The 20266-nt window shown below is 36.2% G+C and overlaps 2 protein-coding genes across 3 annotated transcripts; one reads left to right on the top strand and one right to left on the bottom strand.

Annotated features, from left to right (window-relative positions):
* Positions 1-1023: 1023 nt before the first annotated feature.
* LOC306852797 (neuronal acetylcholine receptor subunit non-alpha-2) lies at positions 1024-6254 on the top strand (the record flags this gene model as incomplete). The annotated part of the gene is made up of 6 exons (XM_079389880.1): positions 1024-1084; positions 1681-1829; positions 3173-3217; positions 4004-4113; positions 4203-5079; positions 6108-6254. The coding sequence occupies 6 exons, from the start codon at positions 1024-1026 to the stop codon at positions 6252-6254; spliced, it is 1389 nt and encodes a 462-aa protein (XP_079246006.1).
* On the bottom strand, positions 5552-20037 carry itga6l (integrin, alpha 6, like). 2 transcript variants are annotated; one of them, XM_079389878.1, is made up of 25 exons: positions 19743-20037; positions 19359-19486; positions 19113-19204; positions 18763-19000; positions 18510-18620; positions 13933-14149; positions 13598-13803; positions 13423-13514; positions 13021-13148; positions 12722-12811; positions 12582-12646; positions 12264-12415; positions 12032-12175; positions 11822-11937; positions 11324-11480; positions 10638-10721; positions 10452-10531; positions 10222-10296; positions 9671-9773; positions 9127-9303; positions 8588-8695; positions 8328-8438; positions 7133-7231; positions 6880-7005; positions 5552-6701 (listed from the first exon to the last, which is right to left on the bottom strand). In XM_079389878.1, exons 1-25 carry the CDS (start codon positions 19910-19912, stop codon positions 6651-6653), a joined length of 3120 nt encoding a protein of 1039 aa, XP_079246004.1. In that variant the 5' UTR covers positions 19913-20037; the 3' UTR covers positions 5552-6650. The 2 variants fall into 2 exon arrangements, with proteins under 2 accessions (XP_079246004.1, XP_079246005.1); XM_079389879.1 differs by lacking the exon at positions 12722-12811 and having other exon boundaries at positions 19743-19939.
* Between the last annotated feature and the right edge of the window lie 229 nt (positions 20038-20266).

The raw sequence follows: 20266 nt of genomic DNA, 5'->3' as shown, positions 1-20266 counted from the left end.
ATGAATATTTAAGTTATTTTCCTGTCTGTTTTTGCTCTCTTCTGAAGACAGCAGTCTGTGTGCAGATGAAGGACGCAAATAAGCACAGAATGTGAGTCAGCAACCATTAAATCATAATGCCAAATGCAATAATACCAGACTAGACTTCACAAGTTTTAACTATTACAATGCATTTCTCTGATTCTATCCATGCATGATTGATTTTGACTGAGAGTTCTGGTGTGTATTACACATTTGACCATGCTTTTATGTGAGGTTTAATCTCATGTTCGAATGATAGAGAATCACATGCAATGGCATGAGAAAAAAGTGACACAGACCCTCACGGAGGCCACAGCTGGTTTCAACTGGAGCAGAAAATCATCTGAGCTCAGACAGTAGCCATGACTGCTGAGGAGATATGTTTGCCTGATCTGCTGCATGGGCTTGATGTGAGTGTTTACACAAGAGACTCTGCAGAGTTTTTATTTTAATGTTTAAAGAAATGTTTTTATACAAATAAAACCGAAGGACATACAACTGGCCAAAGTTGAAGAAAACCATTCAAACAATACGTATTGTTGGATAAAATCAGCTACACCACAATCTACTTTACATTGTGATAAGTAGTCAGTTCCCCATTTTTTTTGTATTCCTTTTTTTCTTTTCCCTTTACGCAGTTTACTCACGTTCACTAGAACTGTGAGGGTTTGTGCTGTTGGCTACCTTGACCAAAGAGTGACAGTTACAATTACACCGTGCAGCATATTCTGAGTAATATATTTTGCTGAAGCGATGCATTCATCTGTCCCTTTAAACTGACACGCACGCGCTTCGCGTATACTAGTGTGCTGTGGAACCCGAGCGCGCGCGCCTGGATGGACTCCATCTAGGTGTGGTCTACTCACATCCACTGCTTTACTATTGTCTACTATTCTCAACAGATAACAACTACAAACTTTTATCCCTTGTTACGAAAAGTTGTTTTAAAGAGCAGTTAATATATAATATTAATTATAGCAATCCCAAATACTTTCTCCCAGAATGACGCTGGCAGTCATTGGTCTTTTTACCCTGTTGAGCAGCATCATCGCCACCACGCCTGGTAAGTGCAAACCAATCACTGTCTCTTTCTGCCCTGTGAAGTAATTTCTTAAAAATGTTTGTTTAACAGCCTTTTTTGTTTTTGAGTTATGGACTAAGCATAATGCATTTAAAGAGTCGACATATAGGATATTAATTATATGAAATCAGAATGATCAGTATTCCATAATGACAATGAGTCGTTTTGAACGTTGTTTCAGCAATAACATCTGCGAATTATAAGAAATCTTAACATTATTTTTATTTACATTTCTCCTCAAAATGTAATTTGTTCGCTATGTGTAGTTGAGTACACTTGTCCTCAGTTGAGGTCAGTAAACAATTAGTGAAGGACGCAGTGAGCGGACTTCTGCTGACTGCCATGTCTATGAAGTATCTGGTTTCTGTCTGTCCTTGTCTGTATGTCATTACACTTAGTGTACTTTATTCATATGACTCACTTTTATAACACAGGTATTTAGCAGTTAATTAAAGCACACATTTGAACTAAGGTAGCATTGATATCTGGTCAATTGAGATGAGTTGTAAACAATGGTTGTAAGTTGTAAGTAATTATGTCAATGATGTAATAAGATGATGATATATGTATTTTAGCAGCTAGAGAGTTTGTATCTCTGGCAGAAAGAGAAGATGCTCTTCTTAGGGACTTGTTTCAGGGGTACCAGCGTTGGGTCAGGCCTGTTCAGCATGCAAACCACTCTGTGAAGGTCCGCTTTGGCTTGAAGATATCTCAGCTAGTGGATGTGGTAAGACAAACATACAGATTCAGAATTTTTAAGCTTAATTTGAAACTTTGAAGGTCCTTAGTTGGCCTCTGTCCACGGTGCTGAAACACAACAGATGGAGCTGTCCATGGTTTTGAAAACCATTGACTTTTGAAACCAGTTTATCTCTGTATATATTAGGGGCATCTGCTTCTTTAGAGTCTATATATAGAAAATGATGCCTTAGAGCAGCTCCCCTCCTCCATCTTTTTTCCCCATTTCCTAGTTTTATTCTGCCTTGCTTTTTCTCTGAAAGGGATTTGTTCAGACGACTCGTATGATGGGAGGCTGAATTATTAAAAGAGCAGAGATCCAGAGAGCTGTAGCATCTTTAACAGTGTGCACCCACAAAAATCTATTGGTGTACAATTTCCCTCTGTGATTAAATTATTCAAACTAAACTGATGGCAATTCAGCATATTTCGATGAAAATGTATTTGCTCAGCAAATGCTGCAGGTATTAATTTCGGCAAATGGACAGACACACACTAACATTCAAAGCAGTAGTGATCTAAGCTGCTGTGAGCCTGAATGAGTATATGTGTTTTGTTGGTAAAACCTTCTTCAGTGTGAGATTCTGGATGAAATCTGTCAGCGTTATAATGTATTTTATTAATGCTTCCAAAAAACAAAATGGTAACAATAAACATCCGACATATAAAGTGCACCATCAAGTCTTTGTGTTCCTCTCAATAATAATCAAAATATGATGACGTCAACTTACTTTTGCTACATGTACACGTTGTAATGTGTAATTTATTTGACGAGGGCTCAGATGTGCCTGCTTGATATTATTGATTTAAAACCTACCTAAAGGCACAGGTGCCCAAGAGCCTCGTAATTCAGAGATGGCTTTAAAAGTGGTTATGCTGGACGTTTATCAAAAGATATAGCCAATGATTTTGAGGGCTATGGAAAATAAATAAGAACAACTATTATTATGTTAAGTTCCCAGAACTTCCTCAAATATCTCATAATCTCATAAAACATGGGTAATAATATAAACCTGTTTGATGAAAAGTCTTTTCCCAGTGTGGTTCTTTATGATGCTTATTCTGTTTTACAGCAGACTTTATAATGCATTAGAATCTAACCACCAGAATTAATGGTAAATTATTAGAGTTAAAACTTTGAGTTAATAACATATATTAAATCTCTCTGTCTCTGTCTCTCTCTCTCTCTCTCTCTCTCTCTCTCTCTCTCTCTCTCTCTCTCTCTCTCTCACACACACACACACACACACACACACACACACACACACACATACTGTACATCTCAGTTGCTTATGGTGTTATCTTTTCTTTCTTCTCTGTTCATGAATTTAGGATGAGAAAAACCAACTCATGACCACTAATGTGTGGCTATGGCAGGTATGTAACCTCAAACATCAGTGTCATTATTTGTGTGGGACATTAAAAATGGGTTGGACACAACATCTAAATTAGTTATTAAGGGTATTATCAGTTATATAATAATAATGATGATGATAATAATGATAATAATATAGTAGTAATAAAAATAATCAATTGATCTATCAATCAATCAATCAATCAATCAATCCTCCATGCACAATATAAAAGTTAACAGTTTAAGATTGAAAAAAAAAGATTTATTACTCTTTTTTTCATTTTTAAAAGATCTTAAATAGTTTACAGTGCATGGTGAATTACTGTGCATAAAGAAATTGTTTATTTATTTTATTATCACCAAATATTGTAATTAATGTGGTTATGGCAAAGGCCAACAATTATTACATCTACCAATCTATAAACCTAAACATAATTCATGTTAGCTAATTGCCAAGGCAACATTGCTCATTTTCCTTTAGTGTAATGCAATGTACTAAAATAACTAAAACTGAAATTAAAAATGAATAAACAATATTTACATTTTTTACAAACAAAAACCACAAAATATTTACTAAATGCACAATACATTTACTAAAACTTTAACATTAAAATGAAAACAGAAAATATAAAAATAAAAAGATTTAAATATGAAAAAAACCTAAATAGTATCTCAATGATATTAAAATATCGCTTATTAGTGCAGAAGACAAATTTAACAGTTCTCTTTGAATGCTACAGTGGTGAAGTAGTGAAACCCCTTTTTTTTGTTATAATGAACTCAGAATTATTCTTTTTTTTCTGTGTGAGGAATGGCTGGATTATAAACTGCGATGGAAGCCTGAGAATTATGGTGGCATCACCTCTATCAGAGTCCCGTCAGAGAGCATCTGGCTCCCAGACATTGTTTTATATGAGAAGTAAGTTTGTGCCATTTGTGTGGACTTAACAATAATGACTCATTTTGGAATATTAAAATATTAATATATATTATCCCGACCACTTTTAGTGCTGATGGACGTTTTGAAGGCTCACTTATGACCAAAGCCATTGTGCGGTACAATGGCATGATCACATGGACGCCTCCTGCCAGCTACAAGTCTGCCTGCACCATGGACGTGACCTTCTTCCCGTTCGATCGGCAGAACTGCTCTATGAAGTTTGGCTCTTGGACATATGATGGAAACATGGTCGAACTAGTCCTCATCAACCAGCAGGTAGACCGAAGAGACTTCTTTGATAACGGCGAGTGGGAGATTCTCAGCGCCACTGGGGTCAAAGGCAGTCGACGAGACGGCCACCTCTCCTACCCCTACATCACATACTCATTCATCCTGAAACGTCTTCCTCTCTTCTACACACTCTTCCTCATTACCCCCTGCCTGGGCTTGTCCTTCCTAACAGTACTGGTCTTCTACCTACCCTCTGATGAAGGGGAAAAAGTCTCTCTTTCCACCTCAGTCCTGGTGTCCCTCACTGTCTTTCTTCTTGTCATCGAGGAGATCATCCCTTCTTCCTCCAAGGTTATCCCGCTGATTGGAGAGTACCTGCTTTTTATCATGATTTTTGTCACTCTCTCCATCATCGTGACGGTTTTTGTGATCAACGTCCACCACCGCTCTTCAGCTACTTACCATCCCATGTCTCCGTGGGTGCGTTCGCTGTTTCTCCAGCGGCTGCCTCATTTGCTCTGCATGAGGGGAAACACGGACCGGTATCATTACCCAGAGCTGGACCCTCACAGCCCTGACCTCAAGCCCAGGAACAAGAAAGGGCCACCTGGCCCTGAAGGAGAAGGTCAAGCTCTGATTAATATGCTGGAGCAGGCTACCAACTCGGTTCGCTACATCTCACGCCACATTAAGAAGGAACATTTTATTAGGGAGGTAAGGGCATGAAGATGTCTTGAGATGAAGGTAAAGGAAAGTTCCTAATGAATGATTGCATATATAAATAATAAATTAAACTATTTAGAGACATGAGGTTATTTAAAATATATTTTTATACAGAAATGATGCATTCATTTGTTAAAAAGAGACAGAAATCTACTATTACTATTTCAAATAAACGCTGTTCTTTTGAATTTGCTGTTATCAAAAAAAATCCCAAAGAAATGTTGCATAGTTCAAAAAAAAAAAAAAGTATTAGGCAGCACAACTATTTTTAGCATTGATAATAATAAAAAATGTTTCTTGAGAAGCAAATCTTCATATTAGAAAGATTTCTGAATGATCATGTGACACTGAAGACTGGAGTTATGGCTGCTGAAAATTAAACTTTGCCATCACAGGAATAAATACAATTTTACAATATATATAAAATAAAAAAATATTTATAGTAAGACATATATACTTTTTACAGTATTACTGCTTCTGCTGTATTTTTATTCAAATAAATTCAGTGGTGAGCATAAGCAAAGTCTTTCGAAAACATAAAATTGTAAACAATGGTGTATATATCTAAGTATATTTATTTTTTCCAAAATCAATGTAAAAAAATATACATTTTAAAATGTTAAATATATTTTTACCCAGAAAGTATTTTATGATTTTCATACATTTTATATATTTTTTTCATTTAACATTTTTGAAATGTATTTTCTTTCCCTTGAAGTAAATTCTGTAATATATTTTTGCCATAAATACAGTTTTTGTTAAAAAATATATTTCCCTCGCTGTATTGATTACAATATATATGTAGCATATATTTGAAATATATTTTGGCCAGAATATATGTTCTTTTACTATATATTTAATGATGTTTTGCAGTAATAAGGTCGCTCTTGCATACTGTTGATGATAAGAATAAAGAAAGGAATACAATTTTTTTTTTTAGTGTTGACTATTATTTGATGATGAAGATGCCAGTCATGATAGTTATGATAATGATAATGAACATTCCTTCCCTCTTCCAGGTAGTTCAGGACTGGAAGTTTGTGGCTCAGGTGTTGGACAGGATTTTTCTCTGGGCCTTCCTCACAGTCTCTGTGCTCGGCACCATCCTCATCTTTACACCCGCCCTCAAGATGTTCCTGCGCACACCTCCACCTCCTTCTCCATGACACTTGAGTCATTCCAGTCAAATACATCACATCACAAAAGGAAATTTTACTGTGCCACCAATATTACAGACAGTGCACATTACTATATAAATGTAATTGGTTCTTTCACTATATTAATTAGTCAGATATATGATTAACATTATAAGATGACAAACAATGTTAATCAAATGTGATATAAGCAGAGTAGCATCACATGTCCTTAGTGATACAACATGATACAACAAATTTTATTTACAGACAACATGATAAAAACCATAAAAAAGAAAGAAAGAAAAAAAAAACTTTTTTTGACCTCTGCAAGAAAAAATTAAATCTCCACAGAATCCGAAACCGTTTTGACCATCTTCCTGAGAAGACACAACTCTGTTTGGTTGTCATACACTCCTGTCCCGATTCTTAGCATATCTTCGTTTCTTTAGCACCCATACAACAATTCAAGCATTTAAACTGAGGAGCAAAAAAAAACAATACAATTCAGTCAAAAAAACACAGCAAATTCATACTTTGTTTGCAAACACATGCAACTACACCCTTTCTAGCTACAATGTAACTATATTAATTACTGCCTATCTTTCTGGTAAACCAAATATTAAAATTAGATTAGATATGATGAGGGTCACATTACCTTCATTAACAGGTAGAAGAGAAGACCCAGTAAAAGCAGTGCGGTCAATATGCTGAGTAGAATGACCCACCATGGGACTCGACTGAGCAAAGCAGGCTTTCTTTCACGAAACACCGTTAGCTTCACCTGTATAAGTCAAAGAAATATTATTTCATTTAGTTTCGTCTAAACATTGCACTCTTTTTCTCACTATACTTCTGAACAATCAAATAAAAAATGGTATAAACGAGTGCTAATCTACAGGACACTTAACCTTAGTATTGGATGGCTGCATCCCAATATTCCCCTGAGTTGCATTAAGAGTCAAAAATGCATCCAGTACAATATCCAAGTAGTTCAATGAACTATACTCCTGTAAAGAAAAAACATCTTGTCACTATACTGTAAAACCCAACAAATTTATCCAATCTCAGGAAGGCAACTGACAGACCAAACCATTTAAATAATAAAAAAAATAGAGTAAAGATTTAATTTGAGTGCTCTTCAAAAAAAAAAAAAAAACCCTAAGAAGACTGACAAAAATATAAGGTAAAAACTTTGGCCAGATAGATAGATAGATACATGAGAATCTGAGAAAAGTGACTGACAAACCACTTGGAAAAACCTCTGAGTAAAACGCTGAGTAAATGTTGACAGAGTCTTTCATTTTTGGGTTAACTATCCCTTTAATGTAAATCAGTTTAAGCTTATTTAATTTGAGTCCTTTAATAAAAATCACATCAATTAATAAAACATATACATTAAAACAAAATCTGAGGAAAGCATTAGACAAACTATTCAAGGTAAAAAAAAGTTTTAACTTTATTTATTCAAAATTACTTCAAACAAATCTCGGTTGCACTTTAGTTTACAGTATGTGTACTTACAGTGCACTTACCTAAGAAAGTACTGGTAATATAAGGTAACTACATGGGGTAGGTTCAGGGTTAGTACCTAGTTATTACCTAGTTATTGTAATTACTATAATAAGTACATAGTATGTACATGAGGAACAGGACTGTAAAATAAAGTGCTACTCAAGTCTCCTAGTTAATTACAATATGGCAATAACACTTCATATCGCTACCATAACTTTCAAATGTTGAAGACTATTGCTGCATTAATCAGCATAGATTGATCTAGCAACAAAAATATTTTTGGTGTGTAGATCAAATGACTGTAACTAAATTTAAATAGAAAATATCAAAAGTTCTAGTAACACTTTCAGTTTTAGTTCTGCTTAAAGCGATAGCTCACCCATAAATGAAAATTCTGTCATTTACTCACCCTCAGGTAGTTCCAAACCTGTATGAATTTCTTTGTTCTGCCGAACACAGAGGAAGATATTTTGAAGAATGTTTGTAACCAGGCTGTTTTTATTTTTGGGTGAACTATCCTTTTGAATTTTCATTAATATTTTAGTCAATTCATTCATTTTTATACTGCAGAAAAAAGTGCAGCAACTGTACCTCAAGAAAAGTATTGTTCCACAAGTGTGCATGAAGAACAACGGCTGTAGTGCTGTCCACTTCCTCAAGAGGGCACTTTATCTCCACACATCTTAAGTCATCAGCACATGTCTGGGGCGGAAACATGAAAGGTAGAAAATATTTCCAAGAATGACAAACTTAAGTACCTTAAATCCTTTAATATACATTTTAAAGACACTAGTATATCTACTGATAGTAGTGAAAAGAAAAAGTAATGGTCAAAGAAACTGTGGAATTACCAGGGTTTTATACATTCTTTTGTTGCCCAAAAAGGGAAAAAAATCTGTAGAGGCAAGAGCCTTCAAGCCTGATTCATGCTCTACTTCACGCCGTCCTCTGGATGACGCCTAAAGAGTGAGCATTGGAAACATTAGGCACCTCTCCCACAATGCCAGAAGGAATTGATCATATGTGACCCTGAACCACAAAACCAGTCATAAGGGTCAATTAATAGGAAAATATTTGGCCGAGATACAACTATGTTGAGAAGTTCTTAGCAATGCATATTACTAATCAAAAATTAAGTTTTGATATATTTACAGTAGGAAATTTACAAAATATCTTCATGGAACATGATCTTTACTTAATGTCCTAATGATTTTTGGCATAAAAGAAAAATCAATCATTTTGACCCATACAATGTATTTTTGACTATTGCTACAAATAAATCCCAGCGACTTAAGACTGGTTTGGTCCAGGGTCACATATATCAAATACAGAGAGCTACAAAGTAGAAGAAGTTAATAAATGATCATTATCTAACTTTAAGTCCAACTACCTTGATAAATCGGAGTGGGTTGATTGCCTCTGCTGGTGTGCAGTGAATAATATTTTTTCGATGATCCTTGATCTGCACAAGGTACAGGAGCCGTTTTTCCTCCTTGGTTGCATTTGGCCACTGAATGTTCAGCACAACAGAACCGAAGGACTTCAGAGGCCGACCGACGTTAATGATCTGACACAGAAAACCACATGCACAAAATCAACAGGCTTTTAATTGTACTGGACTTATGTAAATAAAATATACTTCCAAATACTGTACTGTGAATGATTATAATAATATTTTGCAGATAGTAGCCTGTGTATTAGCACATTTATACCTCAGTTCAAAATCAATTGGCAGCTTGTCACAGACAGAGTATACAGAGAGGTATATACAGAGAGGTATAAATGTGCTAATACACAGGCTACTATCTGCAAAATATTATTATAATCATTCATTTGTTATGTCTAGAAATTGAAAAAGCTTAAACCAGATTGAATTAAGGTTAATGATGTATAGTAATTTGTTATTGTAGCTTTAAGGAGACTGAAACACCAACCCTGAACTCATATTGGACCAAAGAGCCGATATCATCTTCTGATTTCATTGCTTTCAAATCTTTTACTTCTCCTCCAAAGAATAATTGGGAAGGTTTAGCAAGACTACAAAGACAAAATACATCAGAAAAAAACAAGCATTCTCTTATTAAGAGTATCTAAAATACTTTAAATCATAAGAACTTTCAGTCACAAGCATTGCAGAATCCACATTAATGCTTGTACACTACCGTTCAGTAAGATTTTTAAATGTTTTTGAAAGGTCTATTATGCTCACCTAGGCTACATTCATTTGACCAAAAATAGAAAATAAAAAATATTTTTTATATTTTTAAACATTTCTTATTATTATCATTATTGAAGACAATATTCATCTTTGATATCTTATTAATCAAAAATGTCCAGCAGTCTGCAAGTTTTTTGAAGGAATTTAATACTTTCATTTACCAAGGACACGTTAAATTGTCAAAGGTAACAGTATATGAAAGTATTAAATTCCTTCAAAAACTTGCAGACTGCTGGACATTTTTGATGAACAATTAACAAGACTTACCCAGCGACTTTCAGATGCAGTTCAAAGATAATTTTTGCTTCTGCAACGACCATTGGAATATTTTGAATGCTGATCCTATTGCCAAAAAACAAATGGTAAAAGATTTAAACTTCCAAACCCATTAGCTTGTACATTTCTTCATGCTATAAACTGTATACTACTTCTCTAAAAGTATTATGTTGATTAATTGTTAAACTAGAGATAAGATATCACAGCTAGAGTCTTCTTACGTTTTTAGCAACATAGTCACATTAGCGCTTGTTACTCTCAAGGAAAGCCTTTCTGTGTTAAGTATCAGGAAGAATGAAACCTGAAGGTGTTGAAAAGAAATGAACCTGAATTAGGAGGCTGACAGATCTGATTATAGATTGAAAATGTGCTTGATGTCCGAGTAAAATTTGAATTACTCTTCATACCTCTGAGTCTCTTTTAAAAGGATTTCCAAGTTGGCAGTCGGCCTGTGTTCTATTTTCATTTGGGTTACACTGCACCTGAGTTTCCTGCACCATGATAAAAGATAAACGTGTTTTCAAAGGTATTTGAAAACACCACCTAGGTATATGCAAAATCTGAAGGAATGTACACCAAATGTTACACTAATTTACACTAAAACATTTCATTTAAGAGTTCTTTCAATGAAAAAACATTTTTTTTTTTTAGCTTTTTTAGCTCTTTGCTCAGTCATTGTTAAGTGAGTAAAATGGACAAATTGATAAATATATTGTTGAACAATATTTTAAAGACAGTAATACTGGTAATTACAAGTCTGCAAGGTGCGTGGGCAACGTATACAATGTAAGAACCCAAACAATTAATGAACTTTTACCTAGCATGCTAACGTGCACCACTAGTTTCTTTAGTTCATACAGTTTAACTGAAGACAGTAGGGAATACTTGACAGGCTCATCTTAAAATCCCACATTCAAATTTTTTTGAGCGTACAAGTCTAGGCCTGAATATGACAGTCCTTCCAAAAAGATGCAACAGAGCATTATACAAATGTGACTCTATTATTGTAAAAAACAAAACATAGTCAGGCTTTTTGATACAAACTTGTCAAGAATTACACAGAAATTAGTTTTCAGTAAAATGGAACACTCACACTACTCTTCTTCGGCTCGACTGATGATAGCTGCAGAAATTCGGGAAATGTCACAGAAAGTTGGCTCTGGTGTGCATCATCTCCACCTATGTTGGTTACAGTGACCTCCAGGGCAACGTTCTTATCACCAGGAGAAATGACAGGAACATAATTTTCCCTTCAACACACAAAGATACAGCCAAATTCAAGAATGCCAAGGAAGGTTTTTTTTTCTTTTAAAGCCTATATTACAAAATGTTCCAAATATGTAGCTATATGTAAAATATGTATTTCTATTGAATTGAGTAATTTCCACATAATGCAATTATTACTCAATCGGTGCCCTTGAGGTATTAAAAGTCAGAGGTCCAGATTTGTCAGGACATGTTTTGCAGTTACAGCAACAAAACACTAGCTTTATACAAACTTCTTGCCAAATACCAATCATGTGCGATTTTTGAGCTGTAGAAAAAACATCAGTCCTAAATCATGCACAAGCCACGTAGATAATGGTTTTACATGGCTAGAGGGTCACATTTGTCTTGTTGTTGGCGTTTGGTGCAGAACGTATACTCGAGCTGCATGTTACTGTGACAGATGTTGTCACTTCCACAGCCGGCATTTCTAAAGGTGACCTGGGAGACAAAATATTACATGACAAAGAAATCAAAGTTTGAGATCGGTAAATATTAAAGCAATACAAGTGTTATGGTAGATTTTGGAATTTACCTCTGCTTTGGTTGCATTTTCTTGCAGAGCATTCAGAACTGGCTCTAAGCCAGGGAGATTTCTGACTGTCTGTTTCGGATTGTTAGACGGCAAAGAAACAGACAGGCTGATGAAAATGCTGGTCAGCTTATCCTGGATATCTCCCTAAGACACAATAAAATGGTTTTCATCATGAATTGTAACTTGTAATTCTTAAAACCAGCAAATCAGAGTGTGAGCTGATAGTACAAACCAGCAGCCTGAGCTTGGTCTGGATACACTCTTGTTTGCCTTGGACAGACAGTTCCTGGTATCCCTGTGCAGCCTCAGAATTCACAAAGACCACCCGTGAACGAAGACCCCTCTCTATTCGCAATGTATCAGCCTTTAGTGTGTACTTGATCCCTGCAGAAAGGTGACTATCAGATGGGATTCGAATGCCACAAAAAGTTCAAAGAAATGCTCTGACAAGTTTATAACTAATCAAACATGGAATGACTCATGAAGATTGCTCTGGGATATTAATTTTTGTTTTGATATTTAAGCATGCGGTATGGAGGAATGGACTCACTCAGTTTGTGATTGTATGTAGGTGTCTGAGCAGTGTAAGTGAAGCAGGACTGAGCTGTAAAATCGCTAAAATGCATTAAAATAAAAGAAAAAAGTTAAAAACAAAAACATTTTGATAGATAGATTTTGCTGTTATCTCACCATGAATATCTCTTGCAGTCCTGAGCCTTGAAATCAATAGTATTCGGTGTTAATGTTAAGGTCTTTTCTATGTTAACCACTGGTTTACTCCTTAAAATAAGAAATAGAAGAAATATTCAAATATAAATAATGTAGTATTCTGAAATGTTCAGATCCTATAAAATGGTATTTAATGAAAGTATTTTCTTATATATGGTGGTATGTGTCTGGTTATTCTAACACTTAACAGGAATTATATGAATGCAAAACATCTTATCAACCTTGAATCTATGATTTTATGAATGTAAGAAACATCTAACCTATAAACTTGCACACTATCTGAAAGTGAGCCCACAGCAAGATCTGGATAGCCATTATCATCTATATCCATGTTTCCAGCCAAAGAATAACCAAACGATTTGATACTAGGATCTCCAGCATCTAAAACCTATAAACAGAGACTGTTTCAACAGAGTCACTCTGAAAAACATTTCAAATGCAAAAAGGGGATAGAAGATCTCCATAATGATTCATGCTGGGAGTAATAATATAATATAATAATACATTTTCACATATCTTGACATTTTATTTAGTCATTTTATATATATATATTTATACAATCTAAATATGACCTCAAACTCTAATACAATAAATGAATAAATAAAATAAATAAATGAAAACGCTAAAGTTTATACATACAGTATGTGACTCCTTTTACAAACCTCTGGTTTTTGACGAAACTCTGCAGCTGAACCATGATATATGTACACTCGACCTCTCCCTGTCTCCTCATTAGGAGCACCAACTGCAAAATCTGTTTACCAGAAAAGATCAACTGTCAGATGCACTGTAAAGCTGAGGCCCAAGACTGAAGTAAAACATAACCTTTCATTCAACCTTGGTATCCATCTTGATTGATATCCCCAATATGTGCCACTGCTAGTCCAAACATGGAGTCCCTTTTCCCATATAGACACACTGGTTTGATTTGGTTCCAGCGCTGCCCTTTGGCTTGGTTGATGTAAACATACACAGCTCCTCCTACATCTTCATCCATGCTTATTTTGGAGAACTCGGGCGCACCCACAACAAGATCATCCCACCTGAAGCATTGCAGACATTAACTCCCTAATCAGCTGTGTTGTAAACATTTAATGCCTTTATTACTCATAAGAAATTTTACAATCACATCCTGTATAGTCATTTTTATAACTTGTTAAGTGAAGACTCACCCATCTCCATTTAAGTCAAGAACAGTGAGGTCATAGCCAAAGGAGGAGGCCAAACCTGGGCCTTGAAGGATGTACTCAGCTTTAAGGTTCCGTGTTTCTGCCTTTTCTTCTGGTCTCAGGAGCAAAACCGCCCCGCTGTGGTTTGATCGCGGAGCCCCGGCCACAACATTCAGCTCTCCTTTTTTCATTAGGTTCATCCCAGTATCGACAGCAAAGCCTGACAGAAAACAAAAGAAAATATGTTGATAAATAGATGATATTAGATTTAAAATGTCAGCATACATTCACTGCCATTGAAAAATTTGGGATCAATAAGACTTTTAATGTTTTTTTATGAGGTTTCTTACAGCATGCTCATCAAGGCTGCATTTATTTGATCAAAAATATAGGGAAAAAACCTGTAATTTTGTGAAAATATTATTGCAATTTAAAATAAGTGTTCTATTTTAAAGGTGCAATAGGTGATTGTCTTCAGAAACATTTTTTATCCAAAGCAGATACTTTTATCCAAAGCGACTTACAAATGAGGACAATGGAGGCGATCAAAATCAACAAGAGCAATGACATGCAAGTGTTAGTTTATTTTTTAAAATTAAGTTAGTAAATTAATAGAGTGCAAGTCTAAAAGGGGCAAGTTTTTTTTTTTTAAAGAATAGAATTAGAATAGAGACTGCTAGAGTTAGAGGGTAAATAAAGATGGAAGAGATGTGTTTTTAGCCGATTCTTGAAGATGGTTAAATGTATTTTTCTGTATTTATTTATTCTGTGGAAGGTGTAGGACCAAGAAATGTTCATCCAATCAAAATGCTCGTTCTGAGCATTTTGATTGACTTTCCTACCTGCCTGTCAACGCACGCATTCACCGTGAGACACATGCATTTCATTCAGTTATACGCATTTCAACCAGTTCACACGCTCTCACAACATACCTTGTTCTCACGCTGAGAAGTAAGGGATAACTTGTCCCGCTATATATAGCCTACAATTAAGTTGAAAGAGCAAGATACGATGAATACTATAGGTAACCCCTTCCTTTTTTAGCATTTTGATTTCACGATTCCTGGACGAAATCACTTACCTGTGATCAAATATAGTGAGAGCTGATGGTGGGAAGCCAAATTTGTGCTAAATTATTATTGATGCAGTCAAAAACTCCAACCGCTTTGCAACCAGAAGCTTTAACTTAGCTTTTGCTCCCAGAAACTAAGGAAAGTGCAAGAAATGTTATATAACAATTGGTAAAATCTGATAAAACACAAATTCATCCAAATACAAAAAATTGTTTTATATACAGTATTTTAAAAAAGTTTAAGCTTATTAATGTTTTTTTTTTTTAATCTTTTTTAATCACACACACACACACACACACACGTTTTGACATGCATAAACCTATTTATTTTATTTGGATTAATGTGTCTTTTATCAGATTTACCAGTTGTTATAATTTCTATTTGTGCTGGTCAATTATGAACAATAGGTAAAACTGAACTGCTAGCAAAAACTTGGGTGCTGCAAATATTTGAGTGGATTCCTCCCACGTGAGTGGCCCTTTGTGTGGCCCCTCCCCTAACAGATGTAATCTCACTCCAAACGTTTGCTATAACTTGAGAGCCCTGCCATATGTATTTGTTCGCACAGACAGGATACGTCATCAGCGCGGTCACGTACGCTACTGCTGACAGAGCGAGAATGGCAGGCAAAAATCAACAACCTGATCTTCCTTCCTGGTATTGTAGACCTGTTACTAACTGTACTGTAAAGTTTTCTCAATGGTGAATGACACATTATGTATTAATGTTGTCTCTGGTCAGTGTGCGTATATGCCTTCAGGGGGTGTGGCTTTGGACGGCGTTTTGCAGGGAGTGTAGGACTTTCGCTTTCAGTGCTATCAGGCTGAAGTTAGCATTTTCCGAGATCTCCTACTGTACCTTTAAAATACTGTAAAATATAATTTATTTCTGTGACGCAGCGCTGAATTTCCTGCATCATTACTCCAGTCTTCAGTGTCACATGATCCTTTAAAAATCATTCTAGAATGGTGATTTATAATCAATGTTGGAAACAGTTGTGCTGCTTAATATTTTTGGGACTTTTTTCAGGATTCTTTGATTAAAAAGAACAGTGTTATTCAAAATAGAAATGTTGTGGTACAATATACATTAATATTCAAAAGTTTGAGGTCAGTATTCTTTTTTCTTTTCTGTTTGTTAAAGAGATTAATACTTTTATTTAGCAAGGATGTGTTACATGGATAAAAAGTGATCGTAAAGACTTATATTGTTAGAAAAGATTTCTATTTTGAATAAACAATGTTCTTTTTAACTTTTTATTCATCAACGAATCAAAGAAAAAAGTATCACAGGTTCCAAATTAATATTAAGCAGCACCACAGTTTTCACACTGATAATAAATCAGCATATTAGAATGACTTCTGAAGGATCATGTGACTCTGAAGACTGGAGTAATGGCTGATAAAAATTCAATGCTGTGCCACAGAAATAAATTATATTTTAAAATATATTAAAATAGTAAACCAATTCTATTTGGTTCAATATTTATAATTATTTCCCCTGTATTTTTGATCAAATAAATGCAGCCTTGATGAACATAAGATAATTTTTCCCTGGGGTCCATACATTAGTATGTTCAGAATGAGTCGATTTTTGCTGCTTAGTTTCAATAAATGCCTTTTTTGGAATTTCTGAAAGTTACAGTGTGCTTCCATGGTACATCAAGTTGTATTACTTCAGGAAAAACAAAAGAAGGAAAGCATCTGGTCCAGATGGTGTGTCACCAGCCTGCCTAAAAATCTGTGCTGAGCAGCTGGCCCCCATCTTCACACAGATCTTCAATAGATCACTGGAGCTGTGTGAAGTCCCCTCATGCTTCAAACGCTCCACCATCATCCCCGTCCCAAAGAAACACAAAATTACTGGACTTAATGACTACAGACCTGTGGCACTAACGTCTGTAGCCATGAAATCATTCGAAAGACTGGTTCTGGCTCATCTGAAGGACATCACTGGTCCCTTACTGGACCCCCTGCAGTTTGCCTACAGAGCAAACAGGTCTGTGGATGATGCAGTCAACATGGGACTGCACTTCATCCTGCAGCATCTGGACAGACCAGGGACTTATGTGAGGATCCTGTTTGTGGACTTCAGCTCTGCTTTTAACACCATTATCCCGGAAACCCTTCAAAATAAACTAACTCAGCTCTCTGTCCCCACCTCCGTCTGCCAGTGGATCAACAGCTTCCTGACAGACAGACGGCAGTTAGTAAAGCTTGGCAAATTCACATCCAGCACTCGAACCATCAGCACTGGAGCTCCTCAGGGCTGCGTACTCTCCCCACTGCTCTTCTCCCTCTACACCAACGACTGCACATCTAAAGACCCCTCTGTCAAGCTCCTGAAGTTCGCAGACGACACCACACTGATCGGCCTCATCCAGGACGGTGACGAGTCTGCTTACAGACAGGAGGTTAAGGAGCTGGCTGTCTGGTGCAGTCTCAACAACCTGGAGCTTAACACACTCAAAACGGTGGAGATGATCGTGGACTTCAGGAGAAACCCCCCTGCTCTCCCCCCTCTCACCATCATGAACAGCACCGTGACTGCAGTGGAGTCATTCAGATTCCTGGGCACCACCATCTCTCAGGACCTGAAGTGGGATATTCACATTGACTCCATTGTCAGGAAGGCCCAGCAGAGGTTGTACTTTCTTCGCCAGCTGAGGATGTTCAACCTGCCACAGGACTTACTGAAACAGTTCTACTCTGCCATCATTGAATCCATCCTCTGCACCTCAATAACTGTCTGGTTCAGCTCAGCTACCAAATCTGACCTCAGAAGACTACGGAGGGTAGTCCGGACTGCTGAGCGAATCATTGGTACAACCCTCCCCACTCTCCAAGAACTGTACTCATCCAGAGTGAGCAAAAAGGCTGGTAAAATCACTCTGGACCCCTCACATCCAGCACACAACCTCTTTGAACTTTTACCATCTGGTCGACGCTACAGAGCTCTGAGCACCAGAACGACCAGACACAGGAACAGTTTCTTCCCTCAGTCAATACATCTCATGAACACTCAATAAATAAACGTAGAACACACAACTAATACATTATCCATTCACCACACTCACTTATTTTATTTTCTCATTTCTAATTTGCACATACTTGACCTGTACATACATAGTCGCCTATATTATATTTTATATATTATGTATTTCTTATTTTTTTTTGCTGCTTGTACATTGGTCATTGGCTATTTCCTGTTATTTTGTTTCATTACCTGTGTCCTGTCCTGTTACTGTCTTTCTGTTGCACTGTGGAGCTTCTGTCACTACAACAAATTCCTTGTATGTGTAAACATACTTGGCCAATAAAGCTCATTCTGATTCTGATTCTGATTATTTTATATTTGCTGATGCATTCTAACGCATCTACTGCATCACACAAGAAAAAGCATCTATATTTACAGTAATATATTATTTTGAATAGTTCTGCATTCAATACAGTTGTACTGCAAGTTGGCCTCTGGTTCACAGTAGTCCAAAAGGTTGACCATAATCACCTAAAAGGCTGCTGATTTCCACAGGAATAAGCTTGTGTTGACGCTGATTATGATCTCCCGTTTCATAGGTCTCTAGATTGAAGTCATCAACAGGCTGCATGTGCACAATGCCTAAAGTGTGAAAAAGAGATTATAAATGATAGATTGCAAGGTAACACTCAATATTACAGACTTACAAAGTTACAATGAGTTCTAAAAAACCTACAAATAAAATTTTTTTTTTACATACACCTTCCCAAATAATTTGCAGTACCTTTCCAGTCATATGCTCCTGGAGCTCCATAAACAAGATATTTCTTGTCTTTGGAAAATGCTACAGAGACACCTTGTTGACAGTAGCCAAACTTGGTCTTATCTGCTTCCAGATTCTTACAAATTGCTCTTGTGGGCTCTCCATCTGTCACCAAGTTAAGGTCCTGTTCCAGGACAAAACATCTGCCCAATAACTGCTGGTTGTCATAACTCCAATCCTGGTACCTGTGAGCACAAGTCTAGATAAAACAGAACATAGACTTTAAACATAATGTCAATAAAACATTAAGCTATTATATGTACAAAAATATAGTTTTCACAATAAATTAGAGAAATTAGATGCTTCTTTACCACTACTTTGCCTCCTCGTCCCTGACTTCGGACACGGACGCCCAGCCATTGATTTTCTCTATAATCTCGTCCAGGAGTGTTTGGGGGACGTCCTTTAAGATTAGAATAAGCTCTTTAAGATACTTAAACTGCTTGCATTATCAAAAAAATAAACTCATTAGTATTTGCTCATTATTCAGAAATGCAACTGACTGATAAAATATTAGAAATATGTGTTAAAGTAACAATAAGTAAGGCACAACCAACCTTTTATATCAACGGAAATGCGTCCACAATTATCAGATTTTGTTGTGAATTTACATTTGTACAGACCCCCAGATATATTGGCATTTTGACTGGGCAATGCTTTAGCACGAGGGGCTCCAATTAACAATCTGAAGATGAAAGTTTTGTCGATAGATATATATAGATAGATAGACAGACAGACAGATGATTATTTAATATTTCAATAATATTAATAATCATGCAGGTAATTATAAAGTGTTAAGGTTTGAACTATTGGATATTTTTTGAAAAACAATAAAACTAATTGTTACAGGTTCACAACAGTTTGTACCTGTTATAATTTAAACATTTATCACTTGTTCGCTCAAAAAATAAATAAAATGAAATATATAATAAGTTTCTCACACTCTCTCCTCTGAAGGTTTGAGCTGATGGTGCATGGCCATAGAAAACCCAAACAAAGTGCCAGCTTCTCCACGCTTGTTCATCACGTTCTGCGTGTCCAGGTTAAAAGATGAAACCTCCACACGAAGCATCCACACGGTCAAGAGGAAAGCCCACTGAACGAACAACATGATGATGGACCTCTCTGTAGCTGGATATGGACTGAGAGATTGTAATATCACCCAGAAGAAAAACTCCTGCTGCAGGAGGGCGAGGCGATGTGACACATTATATAAGCCTTGGCTGATTTACCACCTCAGGGTGGGGATAAAGAGAGTTAATGTTTACCTGGAAAGGAAACCTGAACACATGCCCTTTCATCCTCAATCATTTCCTGGCAGGCCTAGTTAAGTTCTAGATAACAATCAACATGTTACAACAGGGCAATATCAAATGAGAAAGATCAACACGTGCGGTTGGGATAGATCAACTAAACTTCCATGGAAGCCACAGGCCCATCAAAAATTATGATATAAAAAAACATA

This window comes from Barbus barbus (genome assembly GCF_936440315.1).
Source record: "Barbus barbus genome assembly, chromosome: 33".
In the NCBI taxonomy this organism is placed as follows: Eukaryota; Metazoa; Chordata; class Actinopteri; order Cypriniformes; family Cyprinidae; genus Barbus; species Barbus barbus.
This window is presented reverse-complemented; position numbering and strand designations above follow the sequence as displayed.